Source organism: Terrapene carolina, unplaced genomic scaffold (genome assembly GCF_002925995.2).
Source record: "Terrapene carolina triunguis isolate 2854851 unplaced genomic scaffold, T_m_triunguis-2.0 Scaffold790, whole genome shotgun sequence".
Classification (NCBI taxonomy): domain Eukaryota; kingdom Metazoa; phylum Chordata; order Testudines; family Emydidae; genus Terrapene; species Terrapene triunguis.
Genome location: NW_020665141.1, coordinates 1,037,334 through 1,056,007, shown reverse-complemented (window position 1 = coordinate 1,056,007; position 18,674 = coordinate 1,037,334). Strand labels below are relative to the sequence as shown.

General features: G+C 44.2%; 3 protein-coding genes across 4 annotated transcripts in view; 2 read left to right on the top strand and 1 right to left on the bottom strand.

Annotated features, from left to right (window-relative positions):
• UPB1 (beta-ureidopropionase 1) overlaps positions 1-3,959 on the top strand; it is a 45,882-nt gene extending 41,923 nt beyond the window's left edge. Inside the window, exon 11 of the mRNA XM_026660530.2 lies at positions 1,081-3,959. The gene's annotated coding sequence lies outside the window, so the exon portion shown is untranslated. The remainder of the gene's footprint in view (positions 1-1,080) is intronic.
• On the bottom strand, positions 1,770-12,287 carry GUCD1 (guanylyl cyclase domain containing 1). Of its 2 annotated transcripts, none has more exons than XM_024197965.2 (6): positions 12,088-12,287; positions 9,224-9,308; positions 7,541-7,706; positions 6,675-6,766; positions 4,583-4,824; positions 1,770-4,074 (listed from the first exon to the last, which is right to left on the bottom strand). In XM_024197965.2, exons 1-6 carry the CDS (start codon positions 12,128-12,130, stop codon positions 3,983-3,985), a joined length of 720 nt encoding a protein of 239 aa, XP_024053733.1. In that variant the 5' UTR covers positions 12,131-12,287; the 3' UTR covers positions 1,770-3,982. The 2 variants fall into 2 exon arrangements, with proteins under 2 accessions (XP_024053733.1, XP_024053734.1); XM_024197966.2 differs by lacking the exon at positions 12,088-12,287 and adding an exon at positions 11,311-11,556.
• Positions 12,288-12,764: 477 nt separating this feature from the next.
• On the top strand, positions 12,765-18,277 carry SNRPD3 (small nuclear ribonucleoprotein D3 polypeptide). Its single transcript, XM_024197967.3, has 4 exons — positions 12,765-12,903; positions 15,139-15,288; positions 16,655-16,847; positions 17,952-18,277. Exons 2-4 carry the CDS (start codon positions 15,163-15,165, stop codon positions 18,011-18,013), a joined length of 381 nt encoding a protein of 126 aa, XP_024053735.1. The 5' UTR covers positions 12,765-12,903; positions 15,139-15,162; the 3' UTR covers positions 18,014-18,277.
• Positions 18,278-18,674: the final 397 nt, after the last annotated feature.

Below are 18,674 nucleotides of genomic sequence, written 5' to 3'. Positions count from 1 at the left end.
TGTTTTGTATTATAAAGCATTTAATACAGCCCACCTAGAACCAGATAGTGGCCCCCAAACAGGACGTGACCTATTAGTTGGGAATCATTGGTGCAGATAAGGCTTCTGTGTATTGATCCCATTAAAAGTATGTAAACACTAACAAAGGAAACTATTGCAAGGATGATACGGTTTATCACATAGTTTGACCTTGCAGCAGTTTAGCACATATACCAACCCCATACCGTACCACCATAGTTGAGCAAATGCCTTTGGGTACTCCTGTAGTATCCAGTAATGGTGCTAGAGGCACAGAGGCTTTTAAGGAACCTCCAAAAGCCCAGCATGGCATTGTGAGATGGAATCAGAAGGAGCAGCTGAATTGGTGCAGCAGTTGCAATTCTTGTGGCTTCTTTCAAACAATGCAGAGAAATTGGTGTAGATTGCACCAGTGCAGAGCTGAAGATCTCAACCAAAGAGTTGCACTCAGCTAGGATACCCACTGGTTGTGTGGATAGCAATGGTACATGGAATGCTTTGAGCTTGGAATGTAACCAGTTTTGCTTCCCTTTTTGTTTGCCCAGTGTAGTCTGATGATGTGATGTGTCTGGGAAAAGTGAAAGGAATACGAACCTAAATCCTAATGACAGCATACCCACAGCTGAAGTAAATTGTCTCTTAAGAGTTTCAAAATGGCAGTTTCAGCTAATTGTATCATTTCTAGTTTAATACATACTTCTTTTAAAGATCTTCACACATTTTTGCATAATAAACTGGTTGACAAATACAGCTGCTACACTGTGCTATGGGGTTCATTTAAAACCTTTATTGAGAATGGCTCAATTACAGACAAAATATATTTATGTATAAAATTTCTCTGCATGTAAAATATCCCTTTCTTTGCTGTGGACGATATGAATAAAACAAGATATTACACAGAAACACTTTCAGGGTGAGCTTTTTGATAAGCAAATTTCTAACAGAAAAAAGATAAGACATTCTTTATTTTTGCCCAATTAACTGCTTTCTTACCCTAAAGTTTGACTCGTGCCTACTCAATATCAGCTCTACTCAAATATGGCCTTCACCTCTTCTCTCTAGGCTCATCTTCCAGGGCAGTCTTCACTTGTTTTCCCTGCCTGTAGGAGATCCTGTGGCAGTGAGGGGCTCCTGTTTTCTTCTTTGTCATTTAATCAGCTGTAATTTAATCTTTAAATTCAATTTAACTATTTAAAACCCAGCCACCCAAATACTTATTAACCCAACAGCAGTAAAAATGATTACACCCATATATCTGCTTCCATCATTTACATTAGGTATTCTTACAATGAGACAAGATTCCATTTTGCCTTTGAGTTGAATACATGCAGTCTAATGTCTGCTCCCAAGTTGGTTCAAGACCAGGATCTGAGCACCAGAACCAAAGCTGTATGGCAACATATTATTACTCTTAACCCCACTGTAAGAACGATTTTCATTGGGCTAAACACACCCCTTTCAGAAAATAAATTCCATGGTGCTTAAATTATATTGGAGGAGTTATGTGATGGGAAAAAAAGCACAGATTAACAAAAGCTACTGAATAGTTAGTTTACAGATGTATTGTTAGTAACATACCTAAAAATCCTTCACAGTGAAGCATTACACACAAATGGACTTGGACGTACAATTCTCTAAGTCAGTGGCCAGCTGGTAGCTTAGCCAGTTTTGTAGGCATTATAAGGCAAAACCTGTTACTGGTTTTGGCCACAGGGCCTCTGCAGTGATTGTAATGGAACTGCTGATGCTTCTGTTCTGTCTGCCAATAACTTGTATCCTAATTCCCAGCCATCTTCACATGCAGCAGGTGCCCAAGTGCATTCCAGCCACACCTGCTGTAAATGAGTTCTGATTGAAAACACATTTCCATCAAACTCGTTTTTCAGATTTTGCAAAGGAACTGCATTTCTACTCACCTGCCACTGTATTTCAGGCACTGAAGAAAGGAGCACTCTAGATTGTATTGAACATACCCCATCAAGTACTTTTTGGGTACTCTCCAGTGTTTGCAAGCCACCTAGATTAGAAAATGTTTTTCCTTACAACTTTTATCCTTTAGGGTATTGCTAAACACTGACTCCCTGTACTGTTTTCACCAGAAAGGGTGCCTTTTATTTACTATCCGCACCATCAGGGATTACAGCTTTAGGCAATGGGTTTAAGATGTGTCATCTCCAGCTGGTTGTCTAGGTACAAAACATATCATGTTACAGTGCTTACATAGATAGCAACATTTTTTCTTTTGTTTTTAAAATCATTTTGGAATTTGGAGGTGAGTTCAAACCAGTTATAATTTTAGAGTAGACCAGATTTTGGGCCCAAAGTATTTGCCAGTGTGACTTTAAGTCAATTGTACATTATCTGAATCCTCAGCTGAAAAGGCTAAGTATAAAACCAAGCACATTTCTATTGTAGTTAAAGTCATAAAGCTAAATTTCAAGACGCGATGAGACTGGGAGTCAAAATTCGTAGTAAGTGTAAGGTCAAAGCTGAATTATGTCCTACACTTCAGTGCTTCTCTGCCAGGCAGGTGATCCCAGATAATATGTTAAAGGGGCTGCACACAGCCTGCTGCAATCTTACAGTTTAGCTTAAAGCATCAGAATGCAGTGAGGACCCTGCTGCTTATTCCAGAACACAGCTGTAGAGTGAGAAGAGGTAGAAAGTCTGGGCTCCTGCTATAACATCTTTGGACTTCAGCCAAGAGAAGTTTGTTCTCCCTGCCTTCTCAATTAGAAGCAGAGTTCTGAGCCAGGCTACTGGCAGTATCTGTTCCTGGGAAATTCCTCAATAAATCTCAACAACAAATGTTTAACCTCAAATTACAATACAGGCTTCGCGCAAAATCTGTTCTCTCCTGCCAGACATTTAAAACAACCCTCTGCACACAAGGCATAAACCCTCAGTGCTTGGGTGACTACTTAGTGTATTTGCTTAATCAACAGTTTAAAAACTGTACCTAGACTTGATCCCTGGATACTGCAGAACGTTGTGGGTGTGGGTATGGGCGTGGTGTAGTGGGTAGAAAGATGTTTCCAAGCCTTTGCACACAGACTTAAAATTTCTTAGGCCCAAATAAAATGTCACCAGTCAGCCTTTTGGGACAACACAGAACTTTGGCCAAGCCATTCCTAGAGACGTTTTAACTCATGCAAGATAACTCGGTAGGCAAAATGACACTAGGTGCTTACTACTTGGAAGGAGTAGCCTATAGCCCTTAGCAGGAAGACTGGTCCTCCGCTGACAATAAGATCAAACTGCAAACTCAATTCCCAGGTACATGTGGTGAGAGCAGTCAAGCTGGGTTTACACAAGAAGCTTGCTTTGTAAGTGGTATTTCATTCCCATTATGCAGGCAATGCTGATAGAATCTGCCACAGTATGTCAACAGCTGACAAGTCATTTTCTTCCTTGAAAAAAAATAATCATGGGTCAGGTTAATCATTTATCCTATCTACACCCTTCTGACCATTAAATAACTAAATCTAGAGTGAAGATCAGCTCTGGCAGTTTTGAAGGCAAACCAACGTGTATTTCCTCTTTCTTTTCTTGCTTCATGTAGCTGAACCTGTGCACAAATTCCCACGTGTAGACTAAATTCGTGTACTTGGTGTGTTTTATTTCAAGTCTTTAATTCAGAAACAAGCTCACAGCCAACTGTAAGTGTCGGACTCTGAGGGGATTGCATTTTGAAACTGCTCTCAAATGTGCAACATTAAAATTAAAGTGTGTGTGTGTGTGTGTGTTAGATATTGCAACATCAGATATTTCATCATCAGGAATAAAAAGATGAAGACAACACTGCAATATAAATGTCTGAATGTCTATAAAGCATCCCTTGTTTAAGATCCCACTGCAAATCAGGAGTTAAGTCTCTGCAGTAAGAGTCCTGAGACAAGCAGCCAGCTGCCATGCAGGTGCTGGGCAGACTGCGCCAGAAATGACAAAGCAGCAATCTTGGATGTCAGCTGTCCGTGTAGATAAACAGGATATCCTCATCTGTGCCGTAACTTGTCCTGGCTTCCTCAAAGTTACTGATGCTGGTGCTGCATGTTCCTGTGGGACAGGAGCAGAGTGTTAGTCAAGCTGAGCCAGGGGAAGAATTTGCTCATGAACAGCTCTTAGCCTGCCTTTGGGTAAACAGAACTAGATCTCATGGGCTTGATCTTGCAGCCCTTACTCGCTTGAGAGGTCCCATTGATGTCAAGGGGAATGCTTATTTGCATAACCCCTGCAGAAGTGGGCACTGTATAATTACACACCATTTTGTTCTTTCTTCAAGATACTGAACGTGTATAGTTTAGCTCTCCTAAACTGTGTCCCTCTTAATAATCATAAGGCTTCTGCAATCCTGTCAGAATATATTTCCAATGCTTCATCTGAATCGCAGCCCAGAAAAGAATGAAATCATTGAATTCTGTAAGAACAATCATGGGCCAATCAGCTGGTGCCGCCTGACTCAGATGCCTGGTATCAGGGAAACTCCAGCTGGTTTTGCATTATGCACGTTAGTAATGAGGAGATGGAGAATCCACACAGAATGAAGCAAAGTTCAGCTACTCACGGTCAGCATAGGCAGGGTTGTTGTAGTAGACACTCCCTGAGGCTTTGTTGTAGCCACACAACACAATGAAATGACCCTGGTAGTCAGGATTCCTGCAGAAGCACTTCTGGCCAATAGGGAGGAAACAGCAATATTTGACGGGACTTGAGCAAAGTTCACACAGCAACAAGACTGCATTCACCAGGACAATGGCTACATGACCTTGGGACAGGTGCTCCTGAATGTCCTGGACAGTCACTGTGCTGCAGAAGAAAATTCAGACATTCACAAAGAAGCCCAGGAGAGAGATCTGTATTCACTGGATTGGGCTCTCCCAACCATGTGAGTGTGGATGATGTCCATCTCTGTTATGTGATTGCTATGATTATTTTACATATCTTTGTTGTTGAGGGCTCTACTGCAGCCGCAGACAGTAGTTGTTCCATTCAAGTCTATTATACCCTCACTGCCAGTGAAGAGCAGAGCCATTCTGGCTGAAGTTCTATAGAGCATGCATTAAAATGAATGGAATCTCAAGATGTCCCAGATGCCCTGGAGGAGCAGTATTTTTGTCAGAAGTATTTGACAACCATTCAACACTAGGGAGATTAGTTTATTTATGGGGCAGTTAGGGATGCTGTAGAATCCCATCCCACCCACCTGGAAGCCCAAATGCAGCTGGTCTCTAAAGCACCAAGTCTTTCTCAGCTGAGGGATTGGATGGCACAAGATCCCCAGTCATCTTGGTCTCTGCATCCTAAGATACCTTTGTCAGGTAAGAATAGTTTCCCAATTATAAAGTTGCATTGTCTGGCTCTCTATTCTTGCCAGGATTGTTGTTCTAATATTTTATTGTACCCAATTTCGAGCATGAAAATCACCCATGCCCACCTGGTAATCCCATTTATTTGAGCTGAAGTTCTTCATTCAGAGACACAGACAGATGGTGTGTTCCATACCAGTCTGCACTCATCCCCTGGATCAGATCCAAACATTCAGGCTGTGTGCAATGCCTCACTGAACTGATGTCCTTTTTAATCTCTTCCAGCACTGCTCTTCCCCTTTGCCTTCTCAATCCTAGTACTGCACAGGCGCATATACAACTGCCTCCCCCTCCCTAATGTGAGCCAAATCTAGAGCTTTGTTACTGTGCTAGATATGGCCTAGATTTTTGCCGCCTCCTCCTCCTCCTCCTCTTCCCAGGTCACAGCACTAGGTGGATAGATGCTGCCATGCAAACTCTAAGTACATTAACAGGACACTAAAGATTCTGGCAAATGCAGGTTTAAAAAAGCATGTAAAAGCACAATAAGGCCATTGTTTCCAGGCACAAATAGTACCTTCCCTTTCTTCTCTTGCTACTACTCATCCACCCCAGTAAACAATATACAGAGTCAAATGCAGCCCTGGTGGAAGTGGATGCAATTCTTTTCAGTTTATACCCATTTAGAGTCAGATTGAATATGACCCAGAGTCTTTTCTCCTCTTCCAAATTTTGCTGTCAACAATAAGGTTTTAAGCCGTGTGTGTGATTTTTCTCTCCCCCATGTTTGTCTCTCTCTCCAGGGAGGTTCCTTCTCCTATGATGTCATCCTTCATTTGGCAAATATTGTAAATTACAGGGTTTCCAAGGGAGTAAAAGCACGCATGCCTGATTTTGGTTTATTTCTCTCAGCCGTGGCTGAGCAGTGTTAGCACAGCTCTAGGAACAGTGGGTTTTGTGCCACTGCAACATTCGCTTCAGCACTGATGGCAACTTTATTTAATAAAAGCTATTTAGAAGACAGAAGACATTCCCCACTAGTTTATCTTAATGGAAGACCAAATTTTCAGCCTAAATAAATAGCCAGTTTCCCGTCAGCAAATCCAAAATGCTGCTTTTCCCCTTTCGGGGCTCCACTTTTCTGCTCTTCTTCCCAGTCACCATTTTGCTTCCTCCCTCTGTCTCAGTGGAAGTGAAAAGATATGGGAAATAAAGAGGGGGTGGAGCCTGAATTCAGTCTGACTTACACCACCACAGTCAGAAGTAACTCAGTGGAGTTACACAAGTGTGAAAGGAGACTCAGGCCCCTAAAGTGTCCAAAGGGAAAAGGAGATGAAATGACAAGCTCACCACTTCTCCACCAGCACCTTGCTGGCTTTGGCCTGGGCGAACAGCTGGTTCACTCTGTTCTCTTCCGTGTCAAAATGTTTCCTGTAGAACGACTAAGGGATAAAGAATGATTTATCAACAATTCATCAGAATGAAATTCACCCTAGTAAAGTGAATCTTCAATTAAAAACCGGTTAGAGAGGGACTGGGTGGTTTAGGGGATTGATAATGGTTAAGGTGTCATTCTCCCACAGGTTACCGGAAACAGGATAAGAACCTCTCCTCTAGTTCATCGGTTCAAATTCAGTTCAGGTCTGTAGTTATTGCAGTCTCCGGCTGCTGGCTATTCAGCTGCCTATGTGAAATGAATCTGGTCGTATCAATTTAGTTCCTAGATTTCAGGACTCCACGTAAGAAAAAACATAACCACTACTGGATCGAATTGGCCCTTTTGTTGGCAATATCAACAGAGGCCAAGGATTGAATGGACATGGAGACTGAATTCCCCTCTCACCTCTAGAGGTGGTTCCTCCAGGTCAGGGTTGAGGCACGTTGGCGGGGGAAGTGTAGTGGAAGCTAGCACTGCTGCTGCCCCGGCTGTACCTGTTCTGTAGATAAATAGAGGGCTTCAGTCTCCAAGGCTGTTAAATAGGCTGGAACCTTTCATGAACACTGAATTCATACTGTTTTTTTAAAACGCAAGCTGGAAAATATCTGGGACCATATCTAACCTGGGTTTGGAATTGTTTCATGGACAGTTTGACAATAGGCAAACCTTGCTTACAGGAATGGTGGTTAACCACATCAATAACACAGCTCCACCAGCATGGCCCTGATGGATCATGATGGAAAGTGCCTGATATTTCCCAGTGAATGAAGATGCTCACCTGATTTTTATAGCCCTTGTCCACTCCAAGTGTCTGTGTGCAGAACCTATGCTTAACACCAAAGTGCCGCATTAGGTAGGCCAAGTCAATGGTCCAGATACTCTTTGTTAACCGGAGTTCCCGGATGGCTTTCTGAAATTCCTCATCATTCAAACGATTCAGGTACCTAGGGTATTACAGGAAGTGGGGAAGCAAAGACGTTAGCAGAAGGTGTGTCTAACAGTCCAAAACCTCTTAATATCACAAAAGGGAAAACCTGAAACATTAGGGTTTGGTTGAGAAACAACCAAAATACAACCCACAAATGAACCACAAATTCCAAAGCAAGGGAAATGGGGTAGGGAGCATTTCACTGGATTTATCACAGGTGACTGTTTCCCTTTTGGAAATTTAGTGCTGTCTTAATTATTTTATCGTTCTAAAGATGTACAGGACGCTGTACAAGAGGTGAGCTGTGCTAAACAAATTATGGGGCTCTATCCTGAAGAGTTTACAATCTAAAAGCACGAATTCAACAGCAGGAAGGGGTATGGCAACTATAGCTGGATTGATTCATGGAACAGGTATGTTTCAGAAGGAGTTTTTTGAAGGAGGAAAGGAACTTGGTAAATATTCAAAGGAAGGTTGCCTCAGGCACCGAGGGTGGTGTGAATGAAAAACAGTTGAGGAGACGCGGGAGGTGAGGGGGAAGGTGATGTGGGAGGGCAGAGATTTATTCAGAGACAAAGTTATGGAGAGCTTTGGAAGTGAGAAAAAACAAACTATGCAGAAAAAAAGAAGGAAGCCATTGGAATTCAAGAGGCAAAGACACAAGGTCAGATTGGCAGGGTAAGAAGATCGATCTTGGCAACTGAGGTTTTGAATGAAGTGGAAAGGAAAAGAGGTGAGGGGGGACGGAGAGGCTAGAGGCAGAGGTTACAGTAGTCAAGATGGGAAATTACCAGCGCACGGACTAACGTCTTGGCAGAAGGGATGGAGAGAAATGAAAATCTTCTGCTTCATATCTACTAAGTGGACATCTAAATAGGTATTTCACTCTCCTGCACCTAAGCTCGTGTTCCTCTGTGGAAGGAAAGACTAGTTCAGCAGGACAGCTAGTAGGTTAAAGAAAATGGGCAACACAGAGAATAGCTTTGAAACTCTCATATTCCTGGAAAACATTTACCCCACAGAACGGATGCCCAACTGGACAGTGGCAAGATACTAACTCTTATAAATACAGAAGAAACCTGCTGGTCATTTGAAGACACACAGAAAGGAATTCAAGTGAATTGCTGTGATAAGTAACAGTTCCAATAAGAAGCAGAGAGAACATTCTATCACACAAAACATGCTAATCTGCAGGGATAACATTCTATTGGGTTAAACATGCTAATCTACAAAGTTCTTAAAGTTAATCAGATATTTTGTATATATCAAGAAACTTGGTTAATTATCCTTCATCTGTGTTTTCTTTTCCTCCTGCTGGAATACTGGTGCTATGCCCAGCGAGGCAACAGTAATCCTTAGCGGGGCACTGGGGAAAATATGGTCTGATGAAGTTGAGGTTAGTCACATCTGCCCCACCCAACTTTTCTCCTTTGACATTCGATCCTGGTCTTAGGAAGGGTCCCACAGTGGGGATAACATTCCCAACTCCCTATGCTCAAAACCCACCCCTCTGAACCAAAATCAGTTACTTACTGCAGTGCCATCCTGGAGGAGGCTAGCCCACAGTCCCAATGGTACAACTGCTGAATAACTGGCACTTGCAACTGGACATAGTCAGCTGTAGTAAAGACAACGCATCATTAGAAGAGCATGATAGGTGAGTTAGCCCAGATATGTGTATACTTCCACACATTAGTATTAGCAGTCCTCTTGCTATCACAGTTAGTGTTGTACTGGGGTACTTGAGAAACACTTTTTATTTTGTCCCTTTAGCAGGTTATGCTTCTCAGCATAATTTTTTTTTTAAAGGTCTTTTTCCAAATTGTAAAAGTAAGTGAACCATCAAGCGTCTGTTTTAACCTGACACTCCCTCTTTGCTATAGGTATGGCCAATTCTGCAGCAAATTCATCCTCCTCTTCCTCCCTAACTTTTTTCCGGTCAGATCTACCTATTCTGGTCATGGCCTCTGTATGATCATGAAGAGGTAATCACACCCTAAGAGAGATACCAGGAGAACAACAGACTTTCATCTTTTATTGTGGTGTGTCCAAAACTGAGTCTCTGGGTTTAAACAGATTTTGTGACTGTTGCAACCTTCTGTGCAGTCTGACCATCAAAGATGTGCCAATACTTGAGTGTTCATCCAGCAAAAAATACCATGCCACAAGGAAGTGCTAATTGAGCCTGTGATCAACAGGAACAATGGGAGGACTTGTCTCCTCAAGAACACTACACTGAGTTACAGCAAGACTGTGAGAAGTTGTGTTAACGCAATGTCAACTGTGTCTTTGCAGTCAGTGTAAAGACAGGGACAAGATGTGTTCAACATTATGTGGGCTAGTCATGGTCAACATCAACTCCTCAAGGTTGTGCTCTAACTTGATGTAATTTTCTAGGGAAGATATGCCCAAAATGCTTTTAGCAGAAACAGGCCTCCATGGATTTTGTGGCCTCCTTCCAAAATTTCTCACTTTCCTATGTATTACATTCTTTCTAGCCTTTCCCGTGTGGCTTTGAAAACTAGTGTACCTGCTGAGGACATCAAGTCTCTTTAGTTAGTCTATGTCTGGCCAGTATAGATCAATGTAGTAACTCATTATACTAAAGGAAATGCTAATCTCCAAAGCCTTCTCACATTAGGAATTATAAATCATTTGTCATAAATTCCTGTTGGTGGATTATACTAACCTCATTTTCCACTAAGGACTCTACCCCATTAGGTCCCAAGAAAAGAACACATTTTCTACATCATAATCTCAAATAGTAATAACTGAAGCCTAATGTGTCAATTAATTTCCTTTGATTTATTGAGTTGCCAGCCATCCTGCCTTGCCTTACACATCCTTTGCTGCAACAACTTCATATTACTTTTCAAGCTCCCTAGATGAGGATGATTGCCAGCAGTCCTGGAATAAATGAAGTGAGAAAGTATGTTCCAGCAATAAACTGAACTGCATGATCATCGCCAGTTTGATAAATACAGTACTCAGTGTGACAGGTTTACAAAAAGCAGCCACTAATTTCAAATCCCTAGGGGACAACACTACCCTCCTCCTCAACATGGATCTTAGGCAGGTTGGTACAATCAGTATCCCTGATCTGATAGACCTGGAAGTGCAGGGAAGACAGATCCTTGAAGGACCTGCCGCGAAGACACCATATCTTCCTGGAACAGTGGCATCTTCCCAAACTGAGTGCCCTAGTTCCATCGTCTGTCCAGAGTGATAAAAATTCAGTCTTAGGACTCCTTTCTTTTCACTATACACTCAAAAGCCCAGAATGTTCTGTTGGAAAATAACGATCTGGTATTTAAATTATACCCAAATCCTCGCACTGAACCCAGTTCAACATGAAAAGCACAAGGTATTGGTTATAGAAGACACTGCAGAACGGTGCTCAGGGAAGCAGACATAGACCCCATCTTAGCTGTTTAATTCTAGCCCCCCACACCAATCATGCAGTTACATTCACCGGCAGCATCTGATTTCAAAATCCCATCCATGCGTCTGTGCAGAATCAGAGCCTTAATATCCCTGGGGTAATATCTCTTATAGGGACTGGTAATTTTTTCTGGATTTCCTCAGGCCTTTAAAATACTGTTTTAGCTCTGAATCTTCACTTGCAGTATTAGTGATCAGAGTGTGCACAACAGCGGGTGTGTAGAGGACTATTGCCGACAACGGCTGCAGACCAGCCAGGGCCTGTGAATGCCTCAAATTTCTCATGAGAGAGTCAAGGTAGGCATCTTTTATTGGACCAACCTCTGTTGGTGGAAGGTACAAGCTTTCAAGCTACGCAGAGATCTTTCCTCAGGTCTGGGGAAGGAAGCAGAGACGCTGAGCCAAATACACTTTGGGACAGATTGTCAAGCAGAAGGGGTAATGCATGTTGGAGGCAGTCGCTTGAAATGAAGTGGCCAATTGGGGGTTAGTGTGTTATGCAGAAAGGGTCTGAAGTGGGCAACAAGGAGTAGCAGCAGGCACCATGTTCTCATGACACCCAGGCAATAGAGGGTGCCCAAAGCAGGAGAGCTGTGACAAACACAACCTGGCAATGGCAACGAGCCTTCTGCTGTGGAACGGAAGGGGGATCAGATGAGAGGCAGCTCAGATCCCTGGGGGTGGGGGTCCGAGGCGGCTCGGATCCCCCCGGGCAGGGCGCCGCGAAGGGGGGGAGAGTCTGAGGCGGCTCGGACCCCCCCCCCTGGGCAGGGCGCCGCGAAGGGGTGGGGGTGGGGTAAGGCGGCTCCGATCCCCCCCAGGCAGGGATCCGAGGCATCGGGGCGGGCTGGCTGCCCGGGCAGGGGCTGGCGAGGGTGCCCTGGGGGCGTCACTCGGAGGCGGCTCCTTTGCTGGGCCCCGAAACCCGTCCCGGCCTCGCCCGGGGACACACTGACCTGAGGGCGGCTCCGAGTCCGCGGCCTCCTTGGGGCTTTTCATGGCGGCGAAGACGGGGCCAGGCCGCTCAGTGGGCGGCCGCCGGGCCCGGGCCGGGCTGCGGGGCTTGGCGGGGCCGGGCCCCGCTCATGTCTCGGAGCGGCGCTGCTCCTGCCGGCCCCGGCGCTGCTGCCTGGCAGAGGCGGGGCGGGGCGGAGCCCGGCGGCGGGAGCTGCTGATGCGGCGGGCGGGGAGCGCTGCGGCTCCGGGCCCAGCCCCGCACGGAGGGGACCGCGGGAAGGCGGAGAGAGGGGAGCTGGCCGCGCTCAAGACGGCATCGCCATGCCCGCCCCCAGGGCAAGGCTCCTTGGGGACTATTTCCGCCTCCCCCCGACAGCTGTCAGCAGCGCGCTCCCCGGGGCGGGGGGTGTCGGCGAGGCAGTCCCCGCAGGGCAGGCGTTATGGGGGGGTATCTGCACCCCGGTCACATGCCCTAGTGATACACGGGGGGCGGGGATGGCTCGTCACTCCTGCCCCGGGGCCGCGTGTGTTCAAACTCGCAGCGGCGGAGCCATGCGGCATTGTCGCTTCGCTCCCCGCCTCGTGGGCCGGGGAAGCAGGCGGAACCCTTGTTCCGGGCTGGTGTATCCCCGGGGGACGCCCTCTCCTGAGGCCCGGCGGGCGCACGAACCATAGAGTTGAAAGGCGAGAGGCGCTCGCTCTCTGGGCAGCGAGGCCTTTCCGGATCCGGTGCGCGGTGCACGGCGGGATACCGGTGGAGGCCATTAGAGCGCTAAGGCTGAGCCCACGCTGAGCAGAGACGTGCCTCGCGGAGCGTAAGTGGCGGGCGGGAGCGCGGCCCCTCACCGGCGCGTGGGTGAACTCAGGCCGCCCTGTGGGCGGGGAGCGGGGCTGGAGGCTCCGGGGGGTCTCGTCTCCTCAGCGCGCTCCCCTCCCCCCAGTGACCCGCGGGCCCGGGCTCCCGCCGCCGCCCCCGGGACACTGACAGGGCCAGGGCCGGTATTTCGCGATCAAGTAACGCGGGTGCCGTGAGCGTTGCAGATCGTCTGGTGTTTGCTGCTCCGGACGCGGGTCTGTTTTGATACCGCCCCGTGGCGTGTCGGGGTCTCTCCGGGGAGCGCTGGTTCGGTTGGACGCTTTGCGTTTCCCGGCCCAGGAGACTGGCAGGGTATCACTGAGCGCAACGCTTGGCGGCTTTGTGCGTCTGACTAACCTGTCCCTCTTCAGAGGTCCTCTTCGAGTTTTAATAAAACAAAAAAGGGTTAAAGTTTAGAACTGCCTTCAACGGAGCATAGAAACATCCCCCTTCACACCCCTCCCCCCACACACACACCACATACCCACACCCCCACTCACGAGTTTCCCACCATCTTTCTTCCTCTTTCATCACAACAGCCCTAGTTACAATGGGGAAGGGATGGGGTGAGACGAGACCAAAACAGTGAAGTGTAGCTGCCAGGCGAGTCCTTCATCTATTAAATTAGACACGAGTGGGGTTTTTTACATAATTCAAAACATATCCTCTAGATCAGGGGTTCTCAAACTAGGAGTTGGGACCCCTCAGGGGGTCATGAGGTTATTATATGAGGGGTCGTGAGCTGTCAACCTCCACCCACAAGCCCTGCTTTGCCTCCAGCATTTATAATGGTGTTAAATATCTAAAAAAGTGTTTTTTATTTATATGGGGGGGGGTCGCACTCAGAGACTTGCTATGTGAAAGGAGTCACTAGTAAAAAAGTTTGAGAGCCACTGCTCTAGATCTTTAGTACGAATTACTTAATGATTTTTTTTTAACTCACATAAATAGTTTCCTTGAAGGCCATGAATGCATAAGTAAGGATTTGCAGTATCAGGCCATAATGCACATCAATCGCCTTGATATATCCTTTTAATAGGCTGCTTAGCCATTTCTTTCCAATTCAAAGCGGTAATATCTCTTGTTATACCAACTTCTGTTAGTGAAGGAGACAAGGGTTCGAGCTAGGGTTCTGGAGACAGAGCTCTTCCATTAATAAAGATATTACTTCACCCACTTTTTCTCTGTAATGTCCTGGGACCAACACGGCTATAACAACTCTTTCCTGTATGGTAAGGTAATTCTTCTAGTGGAGGCCAAATATATTCTCAACCTCAGGCATTTCTGAAAGGAAATAACTCTTGTATCAGAAATGTCACTTTAAGTCACATTGCTTCTGTGTCACTTTAACAGAAAATGTGTGTACTAAACAGTGCTCCCAAAGCTTGAGAAAATCCCCTACATGGTATAGAGGCCTCCATCACAAGCTTGTAAGACACACTAACGTCTATATCTTGGGGAATATCCAGCATGTTGTATGTTTTTAATATGATGCTCGGAAATACAGCAATGTAATATGGAATGCTCTTTATGTAGTTCCATCAAGCAATGAGATTCTGTGAATACACTGTGTGAGAGTCAACATCTCTAATTGAAAGGAAAGTAGTATTTTCTTTTGCTAGTAGCAAGCAAGCGTTTTGGCACTGCTGATTCCTCTGCTTTGGTATTCTTACTCTGGTTTCATTTCGCTGGTATAGGCCATCCCAAAGTTAGTTATGTCTACTTACCTCTTCTAAAATTATTATAAAAGAGTCTCTCACTCTTTCTTGACTAACCCATCAGATTCCTCAGTAATTCTTCTGAAAATGTAGAAAATTTTGAAAAGTTTTTCTTCCCCATCCTCCATGACTCTCTGAGTTCCCCATTTCTTTCCCTGCTACCAAGATTTTGAGACCAACATGGTCTTTAAAATAAAACTATCTGGCATTTACGTAGCAATTCAATGTGCACAGAAGCCTTAATCCTGATTACTATGATTACTTGTTCTGGGAATAGCTATGGTGACAGAAGTCCTGTTTATCAGGTTGACACTTTTTAAGGGCACTGAATTTGTAGAAAAATAAAAAAACAGGAGTAAGTAGTTCTTTATTTTCTGGACTAGAAAAGTTTGTTAGGCTTCTAAGAAAAAATCTGTATTATGTAGGCAGAGCTTATGGGCAAAGAAACTTACGATGCTATTCCTCTTTGGTCCTAGGTTTAGAGCTGTACTGCTGCAAAGATGTCCATCGGAGTGCCAATTAAAGTGCTGCATGAGGCAGAGGGCCACATCGTGACATGTGAGACCAATACAGGGGAAGTCTACCGTGGCAAACTCATTGAGGCTGAGGACAACATGAACTGCCAGGTATGTCTGGGAAAAGGGGGTGTGAATGGTGTATTTTTGGAAAGGTCAATCTTTGGCTGATTGTGAGCTTTACTTAAATATTGACATTTCTACTCAGAGATAAAGAAAGATGAGTTATCCTGCTTCATAGCTTTGCCAAAATGACACAGTCTCACTTGTGACATTCTAGAGAAGGGGACAGCTTAAACTTTTTGGTTTATAGGCAGGAGCGCCTGTTCCTACCAGAAATTCTTATGTATTTTTCAGAGCTGTGTTCTGTGACTAGTTTGAGATAATGGCATTTCTGCTAAAACCATTTGTTATTTCAACAGCTAGCTTCTACTCTTTTGACTCATTAGCTCAAGATATGTTTTCTCCAAATCAGTGTTTTGAAAAGCTTTTTCTTAAATATTTTTTTTAAAAGCACACACAAAGCCAGGTACTTGAATACGGTGTAATTCTAATTGATTTTTAAGACTAGGGCTACATGTTCAAATCGCTCTCATCTCATGAGAAATTACTTTTGTTAGAATAAACTAATATAATATATGTGATACTACAGAAGGGAAGATATTTCCCCTTGTCAGTGAGTTCCCAAAGCTTATTTTGGGTTAATGTGGTGAACAACTTTAGGAATTCGTTACTAGAAATACAACTCTGGGAGTGATCAAAATAGCCTACTAAATCCACAGGATTAGTAAAATTCAAATAGTTTAAACTGCATTGTCTCTCACAAGCAACTGCAATTGACAAAGGGTGCCAGAGTTAACAGGCCTTCTGAGTACTGATTAAATAGTCCTTGGTAGTATTGTTCTTTGTGTACCACGCTCCATAGCTTATTCTCTTCTTTCTCTCCTTTCCCCTCCACCCCCCTTCGCTCAATCATGTCACACACACACACACACACACACACACCCCACCCCCAGTCTAATTTAAATCTGCTCTGTACTTATATGCTGATCTGATCTTGAATGTTGAATCTGAGTTTTGCTGGCTAGATTACTCTAACAAACACTATGCACACAATTAAAAGGCAAAACTTATGTAAGGCTATGATGTCTTTGAAAGATTCTTAGTGATCTTGCTCTGCTGTTTCAATGTATTCTCTTAATTGGGATTCCATTTACATTAGTCAACTTGCTGCAGCTTCTGAAAAATACCAGTCCATGTTAGCACAAAACAGATGAAAACTTCTCTCAGAAATCAGTTTCAAAACAGTCCTGGAAAGCTATTCTGTTGAACACATGTTCATGCTATTATTTGGCCAGACAGCTTTCTGTATTAGAAAGAAGACTTCCTTGAATCAGAATTCAGTAGCCAAAACAAACTGGAACACTTCACTATTTAAGAGGCTGTTATAGGCACTGATCAGTTTCATGTCTTCCAGATGTCCAATATCACAGTGACATACAGAGATGGGCGAGTGGCACAGCTGGAGCAGGTGTACATTAGGGGTAGCAAGATACGGTTCCTCATTTTACCAGATATGTTGAAAAATGCTCCTATGTTAAAGAGCATGAAGAATAAAAACCAGGGTTCTGGGGCCGGACGAGGCAAAGCAGCTATTCTCAAAGCCCAAGGTGGGTACCTCTGTGTTTGGTCATTACATTTCCTGTCAATTTGTTAGGAAACTGAAGCGGGTGTCATCATCAGGAGTTCTGCAGTACAAAGAGTTTGGTTTATTACATCACTTAAATATGAACATCACAAGGAGTAAGAGGAGTTTATTTGGCAGGCAGAGGGGAGAGTTAAATAATTGTGAAGTTTGCACTTTATTTTCCTTTTTTTTCTTACCTTGATTTTATTGTAAAACTTCAAATGTCTAGTGCTTTAGAAAATTTAAAAATAGTAATATTCGTTCAGAAATAACTAGACACTTAGCTTGGTAAAATCTCTACTCAACCCTCCCACATAAATATCAAGATCTTAGTGTTCCCCATGTATATGTGTGCAGATTCTGAAGCAGCTATTTGCATCACTTGGATCTTATATGCAGTGATCTTTTTCTGGGCATTGGGTTAGTCAAATCTACTTCAGTTATTACTGAAGCATTAATTTAAATATAAAAACGGCACTTAAATACACAAGGATTTGAACTTAAAAGCCAGAAAAGTCAGACTTCCTTTATCTTTGCTAGGCCTAAATTATGCGGCTTGATGCATAATGATTAAGAGCAAATATTTTGGGTCTGTTTATGCTTATATAGATTACTTTGAAAAGGTTTTTGCTCATAGGAATTAGGATGTTTGTAGAGCACTTTGAAATCTGTTCCAGCATGGTATGTAATAATGGTGATGGTAAAATGTTATTAAAAAAATGTCTCTGGCATGGCACTGACTTTTTAATACAGATCTCCTGGGCTGCAGGTTTGTGCCACTAAATGGAATGAATACAAAATTTTCATTTTGTTTTACTGTCAATCCAATATTAGTTGCATTTGTTTCATGACTAGAAGCATGTAAACATTAGCTTCTGCTCCCCATCACAGAGCACTCTGGGAATTAGAGAAGTACATCACCTTCTGAACTGTACAGGGTAACCTAGTTTCCACACTGCTAACTCAGCACAAGAGGCTAGATACTATAGTGATTGGCACCACAAAAATACCTTTGATACAACGTATGTAGATTCTTATAAACATGCGGTTTATGTCAGATCCACATGATCTATTTTTTTTTCTTCAGTGGCTGCAAGAGGAAGAGGTCGTGGAATGGGCCGTGGCAACATTTTCCAGAAGCGAAGATAATTTTGGACTTAACTTACTTACATTTTTTTTTTTTTTTTTTTTTTTTAAGGATTTAATTTACTACTGGTGCAGCAGTTAGGGTTCTGTTTAAATAAAATCTGTTTCTGACAAAATAGAGAGTTGTGTGCTGTTGTATGTTGACAGGTCTTGCTTGGGACATATCTGATGAGGTGATGGCTTTTTGTAGTGGGAAGAGTATTGCATATTGATAATAGAGCAGATTATTTCTAAATCCAGCTTGAAATAGAGAGACTGGTACCTGGATTTGTGTTCTTTGTATTTTTTGTTACATCTTGAATTTCAAGAATGTCTTTGTGTCCCTCACTTTTCTCACTAAATCCTGTTGCCATCCACTCTGCAAAAAAGAGTTAAGTCACTATCTAAATCGGAACTGGGCAAGCGTTTTGGCCTGAGGGCCACATCTGGGTGGGGAAATTGTATGCAGGGCCATGAATGTAAGGCTGGGGCAGGGGGTTGGGCTGCAGGAGGGGTGTGGGAGGGGGCTCAGGGCAGGGGGGTGGGGTGCAGGAGGAGTTTGGGCTCCGGCCTGGCGCCACTTACCTCAAGTGGCTCCAGGGTGGCAGTGGCGTGCAGCGGGGCTAAGGCAGGCTCCCTGCCTGCCCTGGCCCCACGCCGCTCCCAGAAGTGGCCAGCATGTTCG